Genomic DNA, 18,177 nt, shown 5'->3' on the forward strand with positions numbered 1-18,177 from the left:
AAAAAATCAAAAAAAAAAAAAAAAAAAAAAAGAAAGAACAGAAAAGAAAGAAAGAAAAAGAAAAAAAGCCAGAGGAGGATGTTGGATCCCTTGGAACTGGAGTTACAGATGGTTGTTATGAACCACTATGTAGATGATGAGAACTGATTCTGTGTCCTCTAGAAGAGCGGCCAGTGCTTAGCCAGCTCTCCAGTCCCTGGACTGCTACTTGCCTTCCATATTTACATGGCTTCTGATGGTCAGACTCAAGTTGCCTAGCTTGTGCAGACGTGCTGGGCATTAGGTCCAGGGTCTCCAACATGGAAGGAAAGCATTGAGTCCTACACTTAGCCCTTTGGCTTAATAGGTATATAAGCAAGGTTTGGTCTGGAACTTAGTATATAGCTCAGGTCTTGAAACTTCAGCTTCTCACATGCTTAAATTATAGGAGTACACACTGTAGTTAGCCCCTCTGGCATATTTTAGTGGAACATGTTTGTTTTCCTGAATTTAAACATGCTATTGATAGGCAATCGGTACAAAGTATATCCATTACTTTTCTGTAATTTTAGACAGTTTATGATTTTTGTTTGTTTGTTTTAACTTAAGGATGACCAAATAATTAACTGGCTGCTGGAATTTCGTTCCTCTGTCATGTACTTGACAAAAGACTTTGAGCAACTTATAAACATCATCTTGGTAAGTTTACGCTAATTCACCGACTAACAGCTTAGTTAATATTTTGAAAACAGTATATAGCTGTTACACCTTTGCATTGTCTTCCTTTTCCATCTCTAGAGATTACCTTGGTTGAAGAGAAGTCAGACAGTGGTGGAGGAGTATTTGGCTTTTCTTGGTAATCTTGTATCAGCACAGACAGTCTTCCTTAGACCATGTCTCAGCATGATTGCTTCTCATTTTGTACCTCGTAAGTAGTTGTTACTTGCTTGTAAAAATGAACTTTTTCTTCCTCTCCCCTTCCTTTCACTTGCTTTCTCTGCCCTTGCCTCCCTTATTCTAAAGTAGTTTATTTGGCTTACAGTTATGGTCTAAGGTCATGTGCCACTTCTGATGGCTGCTACTTTGCTTGCATAGCCCTGTTTTGGCACAGGGTATCATAAGCAGAAAGCGTATGTATATCAATGTAACTTTTTTGTGTGTGTTTTCTGCTTGTATGCAACCCTGTGTACAGTGGCCAAAGAGTCTGGAAGAGGGGATCAGATCCCTTTGAACTAGAGTTCAGAGGCATTTGTGACCCATCATACGGGTAATGGGAGTCAGGTCCCCAGGCAGAGCCATCTTTCCAGCATCCCTCTCTCCTTCCACCTTTCAAATTTTCTGTTCCTTGTTTGTCCGTGACAGAATAGTATAACAAATTTTCTTTTTTCTCCAAAGCTCGAGTGATCATTAAGGAGGGTGGCATAGATGTTTCAGATTCTGAAGATGAAGATGACAGTAAGTATAAAAAGAAGAGTCAGAGCAGTGTGCATCTTTGAGAATGTGTTCTAAATGATGCCTCAGTACTTATTCTCATGGAGACAACAACAAGTGATAACCTTTGATAGAATCTTGTTGGTTTTTTGAGACAGGGAGTGTCTTACTGTTTAGCCCAGCTGTCTTGGAACTCACTAGGTTGGTCTTGAACTCAGAGAGATCCACTTACCTCTGAGATTAAAGATGTTTGTCACCACACCCAGGTTTATAGACTATATAGACTATTTTTGGCACATTCATAGTGTGCAGTTACCCCCCCCCCCCCCCCTTGAAGACACGTTCTTATGTGTCCTTGATCTGGCCTTGAATTTACATAGCTGAAGAAGACCTTAACTTGTGATCCTCTTGCCCCTACTTCTTGAATACTGGGGTTGCGAGAGTGTACTGCTAAGTCTGTTTTATGTAGATTCATCTCAGTGCTTTGTAAATGCTAGACAAGCACTCTACCACCCATTGTTTTTTTTTTTTTTAGGTAGGGTCTCTGGCCTCCAACTCTGCAATCCTGCTCCAGTAGCTGAAGTGTTACCTGTGTTCTGTGTGCTTTGCCATTCTCAACTAATAACTCTAGCTCTTTCTAGATGAATCTATGCAGATGTGATATAATTAATCCATTTAATACTCATTGTTGATTGAGGAGACAAACCTTGCAATTCCTTTTTTTTTTTTTTGCTTATTTGTCTTTTGAGACAGGATTTCTCTGTATAGTCCTGGCTGTCCTCAGAGATCTACCTACTTCTGGGATTAAAGGGGTGTGCCACTACCTCCCATCTAACTTTGCAGTTCTTATTTCTCATAGTTACTGAGTTTTGGTTAGAAAGTGTTTTTAGCTTCATAGCTTCAGAAACATGATTTTGAAGTTTTTTGTTTTGATGTTCATACTTTCAAGTTTTTCCTTGTAGATCTTCCTGCAAATTTTGACACATGTCATAGAGCCTTGCAAATCATAACAAAATATGTCCCATCGTGAGTATTGTTTTGTTGACTTTGATTCCTTTGAATCATGCTGTTTAGTTTAACAGGTTGAGTCTTAGTTCTGGTGGGTCACTTGCCTGTAATGTGTGCACACAGCTCTGGAAGGAAGAATCGAGTAGATTATAGAGTGTTAATAGCATCAAAAACTGGGTTATATTGCTATTTTTCAGTTGTATTGATAACACATGTTGAAAATTCTATTTTCTATTCATTATGTTTTAATTTATTTTATTTACTTAAAAATTTAATTTGTGTGTGGGTGTAGACACATGTGTTGAGTGTGCCATCACGCTGGTCAGAGGACAGCCATCAGTAGTTTCCATTCTGCCGGCTTACCTTGTAGAAACTCAGGTGCCAGGCCTTGAAGGCAAATGTCTCTCCCTCTAAGTCATTTCATGCCTGCGTAACTATTTATGTTTAACCTATACATAGTGCTTCTACCTCTCTTTTCTGTAGAAGTTGGGATTTTGCTTTTATCTTCAGCAGATATGATATCCAGATACTTTCTCTTTGAACCTGTGTGCACACTTTGCCGTATGAATAAAATGTGGTTATCAAGAAGTGTGGCAGGCTTGTGGGTTTCTTTGGCAGTATAGACTATTAGTGTTACTTTTGTTAACTAAAAATGGGAAGCTGGAGTGGAGTATTGTATATGTAACCTCAACAGTTGGGAAGGTAGAGGCAGGAGGATCAGATATTCAGGTCATCCTTGGTTATACACAGTTTTATGCTAGTTGATGCTAGCCTGGGCTACATGAGTCCCTGCCTTAATCAAAAAATACCAAGTTAATGATACTTTGCCTCTTTAAATAATATACTTATATACTGGTACATGTTCTTAAACTGAAATCTGTCAATCTGTTGTAGAAGAAAAGCCTGTTTTTGACTTGCTGTTACTAACAAAGTTAAAAAAAATAAAGTATATTTCTATGTAAGTTGTTTTATATTTTTCTCTGCAAGTCCCTGATTTGGGCCTTTAATTACTTGTGGTAGGGTTCTTTTTTGCCTCTTATTTCCTTATTTTTCTTAGGATGCAGATGCTAGCTTTTTAAAAAGTTAATATGGATTAGATTTTTTTTTTTTTAAACAGGACACCATGGTTTCTAATGCCAATACTGGTAGAAAAATTTCCATTTGTGAGAAAATCAGAGAGAACATTGGTAAGAAACCTTTCATGAAAAGATTATTTTGTGACTTTATTTTAGATGATGTTATTATTTTCTTAAAAATGCCTGTCTAGAGTTTTAAACTCAAGATTCCATTTCATGGAGTGTTGTGGCGTAGGCCTGTTGTGATCCTGACACTTGGGAGGTTAAGCTAAGAGGACTTAGGCAAGTTTGAGGTGAGCCTGAGCTACAATGTGAGATTCTGCCTCAAAAATCAAAACAGAGAGAAAGCTAAGAACGTTTCTCATATTCTTTTGCTGTGGGATAATGGTCTTATACACTAAATATTTTTCACTCATTAGTTTAATAAAAGGCTGATTGACCAGTATCCAGGTAGGAAGTATAGGCAGGGCGGCCAGAACAGGAGAATTCTGGGAAGAGAAAAGGCAGATGCAGTCACCAACCAGACACAGAGGAAGAAAAGGTACCAAGCCATGTGGTTAAAGATAGATAAGAATTATGGGTTAGGGCTGGAGAGATGGCTCAGTGGTTAAGAGCATTGCCTGCTCTTCCAAAGGTCCTGAGTTCAATTCCCAGCAACCACATGGTGTCTCATAACCATCTGTAATGAGGTTTGGTGCCCTCTTCTGGCCTGAAGGCAGACACATAGAAAGAATATTGTATACATAATAAATAAATATTTAAAAAAAAAGAATTATGGGTTAATATAAGTTGTAAGAGCTAGTTATTAATAAACCTGAGTTAATAGGCCAGTTTATAATTAATATAAGCCTCTGTGTGTTTCTTTGCGTCTGAATGGCTGTGGGACTGGGTGGAACAGAATCTTCTGTCTACATTCTTTTCTCTTTGTTATATTTTCTGAAACAGGGTCCTAATCTATGGCCCAGGCTGGCCTCAACCGCCTCCTAAATGCTAGGATTGTAGGTGTCTCCTAGTGTCTAATTCCTTTCCTAGCTAGTATAACTTAGTACCATTTTTTGTTTTTGTTTTTTTGAGACAGGGTTTCTCTGGAGCCTGTCTTGGCACTTGCTCTGTAGACCAGGCTGGGGGGCTGGGATTAAAGGCACGTGCCACCACTGCCTGGCATCACTACCATTTTATTACCGTGTGTAGGTCATGGTCAGCATCCATTTCAGAAATAATCTTTTGTGTTGGGTGCTTATACATATAAGAATTACCAGGAAGGTTGCAGATGTAGCTCAGTGGGAATGCATGCTTAGCATGTACAAGGTTCTGGGTTTGACTCCCAGTACCACAGGTGAATTAAAAAAAAAAAAAGAATATTACCAGAAGGTAATAGTGTATTACTGAGTAGAATCATTTACTTGTGGTGATTAGATTAATTAACATATGTACATTTGAATAGTACATTTGAATAAGTACATTGAATACGTACATTTGAATAGTTTCTGAACTGACAGTCCCTTTTCTAGTCATGTAGTTAAAGTAGAAGTCATGTTTTGCTTAGGTCCTGAAACACTGCTGAATTGTCCATCATTTCATTTCTTATGCTTTAGGAATGTTATGTTCATAATTTACTAAGGATAAGTGTGTATTTTCCAACTTTGAGGCGTGAAATTCTGGAGCTTGTCATTGAAAAGTTACTCAAGTTAGATGTAAGTATCAGATCACCTGTATATTTTTCTCTGTTTTCATTTATAAATTTTATGACTACATATTTTGTGTATGTGAAACAATAAATAATATGGTAGTTTGAATATAACTGGCCTCCATAATCCCATATTCTCATAGAAGGTGTCACTATTGGGAGGTGTTTCTTTGTTGCAGTGGGTATGGTCTTGTTGGGGGGTAGGCTTTGAGGTTTCCTATACTCAGGATACCACCCAATGCATCAGTCTCAGCTTCAGCACCACCTCTGCTATCGTGCATGCCTGCAGTGATAATTGACTGAACCTCTGATCAGATGTTTTCTTTATAAGAGTTGCTGTGTTCATGGTGTCTCCTCACAGCAATAGAAACCCTAACTAAGACAAATAGCAGTGGAAAACAGTCCAGTTACTTGCTTCATTCTAGCTATACTTCTTTAACTTTACCTATTTTTGGCGGTTGTAAACAGTTCAGTCCTATGATTAGGTATGCACAGCCATACAAAGGCATCGTAGAAAGTGCTTGAGCTAAACTGCCTTTGGGGTCTGTGCGATGTGGGTGTGAGGAAGGCCCAGATTGAATGTTCATTTGAGCTTCTGCATATGTTTTCTGTTTGAAAATTCTTATTTATGCGTCCTATCAGGATAAACAGGTCAAAGTTTTTCTTTTTTTTTTTTTTTAAAAAAAAAAAACAAAAACAACAACAGAGGAAGGAGGCTGTGGATACATGTTCCCCTTGGACAGGTGTAGTTGCATATAGGACTAGTTGGAGGTTGGAGAATACTCAGTAACTACCTGTAGCTGGGAACTAAGGACAGGTTTGTGGAACAATGCAGTCAGGATAGGGGAGCAGGAGTGGTCAGAAAAGGGAATTGGGTATTGGGAGGATCTGGAAGAAAGAGTTTGGTCAATACCATCAAAGATGAACAAAGCAAAAGTCCATGGACTTGGACTGCACAGGTAGCTTGAAGTGCCCACGAAAACTTAGCCTGCCTATAGCACAGGTGCTTGGAAAGCAGTTAGAATCTCCAAAGCCAGCTGGTTCTCTAGTCTAGCTTTATCTGCAACATCTAGGTTCTGAGAGACACTACCTTGGTGAATAAGGTTGAAAGCAATTGAGGAAGACTCCTGATAACAACGTTGGACTTGCCCACACAAGCACGTCTACAAATCTAAGGTCACATACAAGGCCCTTAGATGTGTAATGGCTTTGGTGTTTCCTGAGTTGGTTTGCCAGTGAAAACTGCAGTCCGAGAGAGTAGAGGGTTAGGAAGTATGTGGTGTGGGCATGGCTCAGAATTGGGGTTATCTGAATAGGACTGCAACCTGAGGAGCTACAACTCATTTTCTTTTGCTTTTGTTTTTTTGAGACAAGGTTTTTCTATATAGTCCTGGTTGTCCTTAAACATACAGAGATCCCCTAGCCTCTGCCTCCTGAGTGCTGGGATTAAAGGTGTGTGCCTGGCAAGAAGAACTCAAGGTGGAGAAAAACATTTTAAATTTTTATTTTTATTTTACTTAGTTTTTGGTCTGCCCCCCCCCTTGTGTGTGTGTGTGTGTGTGTGTGTGTGTGTCTTTGTGTGTTTGTGTGTCCTGTGTAGTAGCATGTATGGAGATCAGAGGGTACCTTGTGCAAGTTGGTTCTCTCCTTCCACCATGTCTGTATGTCTGTTTCTGGGGATGGAGTGGCTTGGTGGCAATTACCTTTACCCACTAAACCATCTTCCTGGCTCTGATTTAGTTTTGAATTTATTTTATTTTATATATATGAATGTTTTGTTTGGTTGCTTGTTTGTGCACTTCATGTATGCGTGGTACCTGTGGATGTCAAAAAAATGTTTTAGATACTCTGGGACTGGAGTTAAGAATGGGTGTGAGTTGCCATGTGGGTGCTGGGAATTGAATCCAGGTCCTCTGAAAGAAAAAGTGCTGTTAGTGTTCTTGCACATACCTTTAATCCCAGCACTCAGGGGCCAGCAGACGGATCTCTGAGTTTGAGTTCACCTGGTCTACAGAGTAAGTTACAGTCCAGCCAGGGCTACATAGAGAAACCCTGCCCTGAAAAAATTGAAATAAGTAAGCATATGAATGAATGAATGAATGAGAGAGAAAGAGCAAGTGCTCCTAACAGCTGAGCCATCTCTCTAGCCCCTGACTTTTATTTATTGAGACAGGGTCTTACAGTATAGCCCAGGTAGCTCTTCCTGCCTGCTTCTGGCTCTGGACATGTCCCCTCTTTCTTCCTCATTCTTTCCTCCCTTTTGCCTAGGTTTCTCCTTCTACTTATCCTCTCTGCTTTCAGGCCACACCTATCCCTCTCCTGTCTAGCTGTGACTGTTCATCTTTTTATTAGACCAATCAGGTGCCTTTGGCAAGCAAGGTGAAGCAAATGCAACACATCTTTACATAAATAAACAAATATATCTTTGCCTAGTTATAGTAATATTTCACAACAATAGTATTTATAGTAGATTGATTTTTTTCAGCTGCAAATAGCTACATTTTTAACTGTTTTCATTTATTCATTATTCATCCATCCATCCATTTGTTTATTTATTTATTTGTGTGATATAGGTGAGTGTATCCCGGCAGGATATTGAAGATGCTGAAGAGGCAGCAGCTCAGTCTTGTGATGGGACAGATACCACAGAAGGATTGTTTAATATGGTCAGCACCTCTTTGTTTTGATATTGATGGTTAGACTTCTTTATTTTTACTTTGTATTTGATTCTTGTCCTTATGGCATTTCTATTAACAGAAACATACATTCATTACTTCAGAGTGTCGAAAGACATAGCTAATGGCTTACAGGCTTTAATAGGCTTGAAGTCTTTTTTAAGGCTTCCTGTTAAGACAGAACAATGGAGGGGTTGGAAGGACAGATGTGCTGGCAAAGTGCTTTCTTTTTGCTAAATTTGATCCCTAAAACCCAGAGAAAACATTGGGTGTGGTAAATGTGCTCAAGTTCCTGGTACTAGTTAGGCACAGACAGGAGGACCCCTGGCATGTTACTTGGCCTGTCTAGGGTAATTGGTTAGCTCTAGATTAGAGTTTGGAGGTGGACAGCATTCCTGAGGCAGAATAAACCAAGCAACTTGTGGCTTCTACATGCATGTGCACATACTCGTGGTAATATATAAATATATGAAGTAGTTGAACAAACTTGAGAACACCTCCTTAAATAAGTCTGTTTTGGGATTATAGGTGTGTGATACCTTGTCCAGTGCTGACATACTATTTACTGCCTATAAATGGTTTATGTCCAAGGCTTTATGTTTGGTTTTGGGGAAATTTGTTTCATTTTCATTCCAAAATTTTTTTATTGTTTATAAATTGCAAGCATCTGTGAGGAAACAGCAAGCAGAAAGTGTCCCAGTCTAGTGTATGTGTTGCCAGTTAGCTTAAAGCAGTCACTGTCTAGTTGTAGTTACTGTCTACTGTTAAAGTACTCGCTGTGTGTTGTAGAGCTCAGCTGCCCAGAGTTTGAGCTGAGTTGAAGTGCTCTTAAGGCCAGGCATCAGAGAACAAGAAAATTGCTGTGAATCCAGTGTGAGTCCCTTTCCTGGGATGTGGCAGGAAGTAGCACCCATGTGTACCATGGTGAACATGTGGTCAGGAGACAGCCTTCTGGAGTCTGTTTTCTTCTACCATGTAGATTCTGGAGATCATACTCCAGTCACTAGGATTGGTGGTAAACACCTTTGACTCACTGAGAATCACTCTGACTCTGCCTTTTGTGACTCCTTGACATTGGTTCTGAGGTTGTAACTGGAGAAGCTGTGAGTTCTTGGCAGACAACACAGCAGCTGGTGATACAGCCTCAGCCATGCAGCTACAGAAGTCACCAAGACTGGGATGGGAATGTGCTGTTGAGAGTCAGGGCTGGGGACTCAGCTTAGTGCTAACACACGTGGCTTAGTATGCATGAGGGTCCAGTCCCAGTCACTCCCTCTACCACCAGCCCCATTCCCCAAGCCCCCAAAAAGTAAAAGGGGGAAAAAGAGTCAGATTGGTGTTTGTTTAAAATTCGAAAGGTGACTTTGAATCACATCTCTAAATGAGAGTGTGGGACAGTGTCTGCATTTTACTCTTCTCTTTTAGTCAGTTTCCCCAAACACTGAAGACTCCCAGTGACTTTTGTAATGTCAGTTTTCACTTCCTCAAGGATGAAGATGAGGACACCGAACCTGAAAAGAAAGCTGACCTGGATCGGCCTAGCCAGATGGCTCATCCCATCGCCGAACGCCTGGACATCCTGCTCTCTTTGCTTCTGTCCTACATTGAGGATGTCTGTCGTGTGGACGGTAATAACTAGAGTAACCTAGGTAGTTGGTTGATATCTTGAGAATGAGATAAGAAAGGGTCAGACAGATCAACTTCTGTGGCAGTGTCACACAATTTGAGAATGGAAGGAATGGGGTTAGGACCCAGGATTTAACTTCAAAGACCATGGTGTTTTCACTGTTGTGTAATAAAGGGTAATAGATGGCGTTTGGCTAACTTTAGAAGGGATCGCTTGTGTTTGATAGTCTCAAGAAATTTGATAATGGTGTGTTGACTGTCTCAGGATGTCTGCCTGTATTCTGTGGTTCCTTGAGAGGCCCTTGCTATATGTATTCATTATGCCAGTGTTGGGACTTTAACTTCACTGAGCCTGAAGACTTCGTGTCCATGCACATTGCTGTGGTGTAAGAATGAGTTTGTTGATTGGGCCTAGTGACACATGCTTTTAGTCCCAGCACTAGTATAGGTAGGTAGAGGCAGGTGCATCTCTGAGTTCGTGACTAGCCTGGTCTATAGGGCAAGTCTCAGAATAGCCAGAGATATACAGAAAAGCTCTGTCTCAAAACAGACAGACAAAAGAATGAGTTAGCATAGATTTGGAAACCTGGCCTAGTGCTGCATGTCTGTATTCAGAACCTGGGAGGTAGAAGCAGGAAGAACAAGAGCTCAAGATCAGCCTTTGCTACATAGTGAATTGCAGTCCAGATTGGGTTACGTGAGCTCCTGTCTTGGGAAACAAAAAGGAAAGATCATTTTTGTAGCTTCACAGCAGTGTGTGACGTAAGGGATTACACTGAATAAAGCAAAGTCAGGAGCCATTGAGATGACTCAGAATGGAGAGCTGCCTGCTGCTTGCTGTGAAAGCCCAACCTAAGTGATGCTTAGGACCCTGTCCACAAGGTGGTCACATACAGAAATCGAAGCCATCCATTTAAATACTTTTGTAGCTATAGTTTAATTTCTGGGTTTTACTTTGTTTGGGTTTGCTTTTCTGTGCGCCCCCCCCCCCCCCCCGCCTTTGTGCTGTAGCCTTATGAATGTTCAGCCCTGCCCAAATGCTGATTCTTAATAGCGTTGTGTTCCTTTAAAAATATGTATTTATGAAAATAAAGTTTGAATTTTCTTGTAGGTAAGATTGATAACAGTAAAACAAAGGATTTATACCGTGATCTGATAGCCATCTTTGACAAACTCCTGTTGCCTACACATGCCTCCTGCCATGTACAATTCTTCATGTTTTTCCTTTGCAGCTTCAAATTGGTAAGTAAAATGGCATTGCCATGCTGATTGAGTGAATGATTGGTGATTGATTGATTTAAAGTCATACCTAACCCCGGCTAGCCTAGAGCTCAGAGTTCTGAGTGTCTTTATCTCCTGAGTACTGGGATTAGAGACGTGCCACCATGCCCAGCTGGAATATATATATTATATTTTTTTCTTTTCAATACACACTTTCTTTGTAGCTTTGGAGCCTGTCCTGGAACTTGTTCTCTAGACCAGGTTGGCCTTGAACTCACATAGATTCCCCTGTCTCTGCCTCCTGAGTGCTGGGATTAAAGGCGTGCACCACCACTGCCCAGTTCAGCTAAAAATTTATTATTTTTAAAATTATGAGTATGTTTTTGTCTATGGATTTATGTGTAGCTCTGCTTATGTTTCCTTGGTATAACCCATTCTTTGTGGCTTGTGTCTGCTTCTCCATCTCAGTGCTGGACGCCATGTCCTTGCCAGCACAGCTGTCAATTGTTCTATTGATCCTGGTCATTCTGACTGTTAGAGGATGAAATCTCAAGTAGTTCTGATATTCATTTCCTTGATAACCAAGGATGTTTATTTCTCAACCATTTGTGTTTCAATGGTTTTGAGAACTCTGTTAGTTACTTATCCCTTTTTAAATTGTGTTGCTTTCTTGATGTCCAGGGTTTTTGTTGTTGTTTGTCTTTTTAGTTTCTTATATATTTTAGACATTAACTCTATCAGATGTGTAACCGGTAAAGATCTTTTCACATTCTGTAGCCTGTAGCCTGTTGCTTTTTTCCCAAATGGTAGTGTCCTTTGCTGTACAAAAGCTTTTCTGTTTCCTTTTTTTTTTTTTTCTCTGTGAAGTGATAAGATTTCTCTGTGAAGTCCTGTCTTGGAATTTGCTCTGTAGACAAGGATGGCCTTGAACTCACAAAGATCTGCCTGCCTCTGTCTTCCAAGTGCTGGAATTGGGGTGTGTGCCGCCACCACCGCTGGGCAACCAGCAGTTTTTGTTTTTTAGGATCATTTTTGCTATCCTGTGCGTCTTCATCTGTATCACCAACTTCCAAATAATGACACCTAGACCTACTAATCATGAAATCTTGGCCTTAGCTTAGGCTTGTTTTCAAGTAGTTCTTATAACTTAAATTAACCCATTCCTTCTGTCACATACCACCCATCCTTCTCCTGGTATCTCTCATGTGCCTAGATTCCTTCTCCTCTTCCTTTCTCTCCCAAGAAATCCCATCTATTTCTCCTGCCTAGCTGTTACCCATTCAGCTTTTTATTACACTGGTCCCAGCAATGCACCTCCAGACAGTGTACAAATATTTCATAACAGCCCTGCTTTGTGTGTGTGTGCTTTCCATATGAAGCTGAAAATTACTGTTTCAAGTTCTATGAAGAACTTTGTTGGACTTTTGATGGGAATTTTGTTGAATGTGTAGGTTGCTTTCTGAGAGATGGCCATTTTCACTATAGTAATCTTACTGATCCGTGAGCATGGGAGATCTTTTAATCTTCTGGTATTTTCTTCATTGTTTGAAGTTTTTATTATACAAGTCTTTCACTTGCTTTGTTAAATTTAGCCCAGGATTTTTTTTTTTCTGTTTAAAGGTGTGGACTGCATCACCTGGCTTTTTTTATTCTACTTTCATGTCTTGAACTGTTTTTATTATTTCTTTCCACTGTTTGTGTTTTTACAGACTTCGTTAAGGGATTTATTCATATTGTCTTTAAGGTCCTTGAATATATTTCGAACAGCTAGTTATCACGTTCTTGTCTGGCGCATTTCTCAGGGCCTACCCTAGTAGGGACACTGGGTTCTGGTGGAGGCATATTGTATTGGCTGTTAATATTTGTTTTTGTGCTGGTGTCTAGGCATCTGGGGTTTGGGATGATTGAGGAGATTTTGGTGTCAGTATCTGGTCTTTGTTGAGTGGGTGTTCCATTCCTTAGTTTCTGTTGCCCTCTCTGAATCTTAGGGAAGTGATGGTTGTGGGTTGCCGTGCGTGCTTCTGGAGGTGGGTGGGTGGCAGAGAGGAAAGAATAGAGATAGGCTAGGAGAAAAAGCAGAGAAGCTTCAGGAAAGAACTAAGGTGAATCCTGTTCACCTAGAGGTGGGGTCCACAGGGAGTTGGAGGTATGGTGGGATGGGGGGGCAGTCCTGGAAGTATACATTAAGCTACAAAGTTGAAGTGAGACAGAGATGATACTCAGAGTTGAAGAGGGAGGAGCTCCTTGCAAGCAGGTTGTCTCTGGGCTGAAGGTGAGAATGGAGAGATCTTAATGGAGCACAGTGTTTCACCTACCCTGCCCGGTATGGCCTCTGGGGGCCTTTGGGACAAAAAGTATTTCTAGGTATGGGGATGGATTAAGAGGGGGCTGTGTGCTGAGAAGGTCCATAGGGAGAAGGAAAGTTGCATGCATACCAAAGTTTGGCAGCGTCCCCTAGGAATGAATGGAAGGAGGAGGGGCCCCCTGCAACCTGGCTGCTACAGGATGAGCTTGGAGAGATTATAGTGGAGTACAAGAAGGAGAATGAAAATAGCCTACCTGAGACCCAGCCCAGTGTGGCCTCTGGGCTCCCAGGTAGAAAGTGTTTCTGGGTATTGGTGCTGAACACAAAGGGATTAGGGGCAGGAAGAGAGCTGGGTCTGATGGGTTTTTACTTTTAAATCAGAACCAGGACCCCTCTGTTCCTTGTTTAGCAGTATAATTACATTGTTAGGTAATGCCTTCGGGTGCTGAGAGCCAGAATATTTTCAGCATTAGAAATGCCAAGCCAACAGCCTCTCTTGTTACAGGGATTTGCAGAAGCATTTTTGGAACATCTCTGGAAAAAGTTGCAGGATCCAAATAACCCCGCCATCACCAGGCAAGCCGCTGCGAATTACATTGGGAGCTTTTTGGCAAGAGCTAAATTTATTCCTCTTATGTAAGTAACTAATTTTTCAAATGCTTTTTCAATGTTTTGCTTTGGGAAGATTATAATATTGTCTCAAATCAAAGAAATAGGTCTCTTATTTTTGATCTGTCTTTGTAAAGCAAGGGGAAAATCTGTTTGCTACATGCAAGGTTTTTTTAATTCTATGAAGCAGTTTGAGAAGGAGAAGTCTCCATTTTGGGTAAGAGAAAGTATATGAGGCATCTGTGTGTATTGAACCTAAAAGCCTGTCTCTGTTTATAGATAACATAGTGTTGTGTATTGTTTTGATTCTTTTTGTAGGTTTGTTGTTTTTCATTTGGTTTCCAAATCAGTTGTGTTTGTTTGATCTGAAGAAAACACTTTTTAAGGTAATTAGGGGTAGGATGGAGCTCAGTGGTAAAGCACATTGGGCACATGCAAAGCCAATCCCAGTATTGAGACTTAGAAGTGATATAGGGCTCTCTAGGAGCCTGGTTCAGGGGCTCCACAAGATAAGGGCAGAGATGCTGTTAAGCCATTTTCCAGTCAGCTAAGAGTCTTGTGGTTCCAGTTTTTGAGTCCAGATGGGAAGAAGCCCTGATCCTTAGCTACATTGCTGTCGGGCTGGGAGCTGAGCCAGGAAGCCTCAGCTGAGTTGGAGAAACTCAACTCCATCCCTAAAAGTATTTTTGTCTTTTAATTAGTTGTATTTTGTGATTTTTGAGATGTCTTGCTCTGGAATCCAGGCTAGTTCCAGCTCATGACTCTCCTTCAATCTCCCGAGTGTGGGTTTTACAGGCCTGTGCTTTTGTGCCTAGTTCCTTGGGACATCCTTAAGGCCTATTGCTCTGCAGAACTAAGTGCTCCTTCACAAAATTGGAAGGCATTTTTTTAATCCCAGTACCAGGGAGGCAGAGGCAGATGACTCTGAGTTCCAGGACAGCCAGGGAAACACAGAGAACCCTTGTTTAGAAAAAAACAAACCCTTTCTCCCCCCAAAAATAACAAAAAATTGTAAGGCAACTTCTTTCTATCACCCTACTTCTGCTTTTCTCTGGTAATAGGAAAGGTTTTGGTTTGTTTATTTTTGATGCTGGGAATGGAACCCAGGACCTCATACACGTTAAACATTTGCTTACTTACCACTGAGCTACATTCCAGCCCGTGGGTCATATTCGAGCCTTATATAATGGATAATGAAAGACAGGCGTGTTTCTATCTTCAGCTTTCTGATGAAGCCAGTAACACCACTTTTTCTCTTTCTAGCACCGTGAAATCATGCCTGGATCTTTTGGTTAACTGGCTGCACATGTACCTTAATAACCAGGATTCAGGGACAAAGGCTTTTTGTGATGTTGCACTCCATGGACCATTTTATTCAGCCTGCCAAGCTGTGTTCTACACTTTTGTTTTTAGGTACAAGCAGCTTTTGAGTGGAAACTTGAAGGAAGGTCAGTAATGTGGGTTGAGACTGGGTTATTTATTGTACGTGGGCCTTCAGGGCAGTACTACTTGCCTTCGGTTGATGCTTATTTTTAAATGTGTGATGGGGGTTAGCGGGGTTTTTCTGTCCCAGTGCAGCTGTGGCATCATGGACCTGCAAAGGAGGGCAATGGTGGACAGAGGTGTGAGACCTGGGTTCATTTCAAGAACACTACTGTTTATGTATTGTTTAGCTAGCTACTAGAGAAATTGTCAGCTTCCAGTGCATTGGGGTCCCTGGGTAAGGGTCTCGCACAAATCGGGATGCAGAGTATGAACAACTGCATAACAAGCTTTATTTTGTATGGCCTTTTATACAAACTAAAAAGCATTACCTCAACTCTGAAACCCCCCTTTACTCACGTACATGATCATGAGAAACTCTTGCCTCACCTTGCAAGAAACAGTACCTCAATCAATAATAGTAATAAAATATGAAATAAAAATAAAATAAAAATGAAAAAAAGTACATAGAAACAAGGCAAAAAAATATACAGAAGCAAAGCACTCCTTTGTAACTGGTAGAGCGTGAAGAACTGAGCTCAAAGGCCACTTCCTTATCCAGGGTACAGATTCTGACAGAATGTTTGAGAAATGGGCAGAGAAAGTTTGCTTTCATCTATGCTTGGTTTGCCAAGCAACTGTTTCCCAACTTCATTTCATCTGTCCCAGGAGTCTGCACTTTAAGCCAGTTCTGTGTCTCCACAAGAAAAATCACTGCAAAGGAGTCAGAACAAAGGGTATCTTTGATCCCCTTATTTGAGTTCTTTCTTCTTCACCTCCCTGCCCTTGTGGCCATTTTGCCACAGGAGGACAGTCCTAGTCCAGTAGTTCTCAACCTTCCACCCACTAATACAGTTCTTCATTTTGTGGTGACTCATAAACATAAAATTGTTTTCTTTTCTACTTCATAACTGTAATGTTGCTATTATTAGGAACTGTAATATAAATATCTGTTTTCTGATTTTTTTTTTTTTTTTTTTTTTTTTTTGGTTTTTCGAGACAGGGTTTCTCTGTGGTTTTGGAGCCTGTCCTGGAACTAGCTCTTGTAGACCAGGCTGGTCTCGAACTCACAGAGATCCACCTGCCTTTGCCTCCCGAGTGCTGGGATTAAAGGAGTGAGCCACCACCGCCCAGCCTTTTTCTGATGGTTTTAAGAGAACCCCGTGAAAGGGTCCTCAACCCCCAATGGGGTCATCACCCATAGTTTGAGAACCAATGTCCTAGGCTTTATCTCATGCCTGCAGTTTTCTGAAGTTAAGGGACCACATTTAGGTCAGGGTGTGTATGTGTGTGCATTTGTGTTCCCACCCTTGGAGGCCAGGAGAGGAGTTGTAGGCAGTTGTGAGCCCAGACATAGGTACTGAGAATTGAACCATGGTCCACTACAAGAGCTATATTGCTTGTCTTAATTGTCATCTTTTTGGCCATCTTGATACAAACTGGTCATCTGGGAAGAGGAAGGAGCCTCAATTGAGAAGATGCCTCTTTCAGATTACTTATAGGCAAGTCTGTAGGTCACTTTCTTCATTAATAATTAATTAATGTGTGTGTGTAGCATCAATAATAAAAGGCCAATACCAGGCTGTTTTCAGTACTGTAGTTTGAAGTCAGGGATTGTGATGCCTCCAGAAGTTCTTTTATTGTACAGGATTGTTTGGGCTATCCTGGGTTTTTTGCTTTTCCAAATGAAGTTGAGTACCATTCTTTCAAGGTCTTTGAAGAATTTTGCTAGGATTTTGATGGACATTGCGTTGAATCTGTAGATGCTTTTGGTAAGATTGCCATTTTTACTATGTTAATTCTGCCTACCCAAGAGCATGGGAAGTCTTTCCACTTTATGGTATCTTCTTCAATTTCTTTCTTCAAAGATTTAAAGTTCTTCTCATACAAGTCTTCCACTTGCTTGGTCAGTTACTCCAAGATATTTTATGCTATTTGTGGCTATTGTGAAGGATGTTGATTCTCTGATTTCTTCCCCAGCCCTTTTATCATCTGTGTACAGGAGGGCTACTGATTTTTTTTAGTTAATCTTGTATCCTGCTACATTGCTGAAAGTATTTATGAGTTGTTTATGAGTGTATCCTTGGTAGAATTTTTGGGATCACTTATGTAAACTATCATATCATCAGCAAACAGTGAAGAAGTTTGACGACTTCTTTTCTAATTCGTATCCCCTTGATCTCTCTTTGGTGTCTTATTGCTCTAGCTAGGATCTCAAGAACTATATTGAATAGATATGGAGAGAGTGGACAACCTTGTCTTGTTCCTGAATTCAGTGCAATTGCCGGGAGTTTCTCTCCATTTAGTTTGATGTTGCCTGTTGGCTTGCTGTATATTGCCTTAATTATGTTTAGGTATGTTCCCTGTATCCCTGCTCTCTCCAAGAACTTTATCATGAAGGGATGTTATATTTGTCAAGTGCTTTTTCGACATCTAATGAGATGATCATGTGGTTTTTACTTTTCAGCTTGTTTATATGGTGGATTACGTTGACAGATTTTCGTATGCTGAACCATCCCTGCATCTGTGGGATGAAGCCGACTTGGTCATGGTGGATGGTGGTTCTGATGTGTTCTTGGATTTGATTTGCTAGTATTTTATTTAGTACTTTTGCATCAATGTTCATGAGTGAGATTGGTCTGTAATTCTCTTTCTTAGTATTGTCTTTCTGTGGTTTGGGTATCAAGGTAATTGTAGCCTCATAAAAAGTTTGGCCATGTTCCCTCTGTTTCTATTGTGCGGAATAAATTGAGGAGTATTGTTATTAGTTCCTCTTTGAAAGTCTTGTAGAGTTCTGAGTGGAAGCCATCTGGTCTTGGACTTTTTTTTTTTGGTTGGCAGACTTTTGATGACTGTCTATTTCTTCAGCAGTTATAGGTCTGTTTAATTTGCTTATCTGGTCTTGATTTAATTTTGGTAAGTGATATTTATCCAGAAAGTTGTCCATTTCCTTTAAGTTTTCTAATTTTGTGGAGTACAGGTTTTCAAAATATGACCTGATGATCCTCTGTATTTCCTCCATGTCTGTTGTTATGTCCCCCTTCTCATTTCTGATTTTTGTTAATTTGGATATTCTTT

At 40.5% G+C, this 18,177-nt stretch overlaps 1 protein-coding gene across 3 annotated transcripts in view; it reads left to right on the plus strand.

The window, feature by feature from the left end:
- Rrn3 (RRN3 homolog, RNA polymerase I transcription factor) overlaps positions 1-18,177 on the plus strand; it is a 51,190-nt gene that overhangs the window by 19,191 nt on the left and 13,822 nt on the right. For all 3 annotated transcript variants that reach the window (XR_007589224.1, XM_050125817.1, XM_050125818.1), the window contains 11 exons: positions 589-678; positions 778-907; positions 1,375-1,434; positions 2,373-2,436; positions 3,536-3,605; positions 5,090-5,188; positions 7,755-7,847; positions 9,346-9,484; positions 10,594-10,724; positions 13,514-13,644; positions 14,881-15,065. Coding sequence is in view for 2 of the 3 variants with exons in the window: in XM_050125817.1 (XP_049981774.1) it covers positions 589-678; positions 778-907; positions 1,375-1,434; positions 2,373-2,436; positions 3,536-3,605; positions 5,090-5,188; positions 7,755-7,847; positions 9,346-9,484; positions 10,594-10,724; positions 13,514-13,644; positions 14,881-15,065 (1,192 nt within the window). In the remaining variant the exon portion in view is untranslated. The remainder of the gene's footprint in view (positions 1-588; positions 679-777; positions 908-1,374; positions 1,435-2,372; positions 2,437-3,535; positions 3,606-5,089; positions 5,189-7,754; positions 7,848-9,345; positions 9,485-10,593; positions 10,725-13,513; positions 13,645-14,880; positions 15,066-18,177) is intronic.

Source organism: Alexandromys fortis, unplaced genomic scaffold (assembly GCF_014885135.2).
Source record: "Alexandromys fortis isolate MF-2015 unplaced genomic scaffold, M_Fortis_MF-2015_v1.1 scaffold_238, whole genome shotgun sequence".
Taxonomy (NCBI): domain Eukaryota; kingdom Metazoa; phylum Chordata; class Mammalia; order Rodentia; family Cricetidae; genus Alexandromys; species Alexandromys fortis.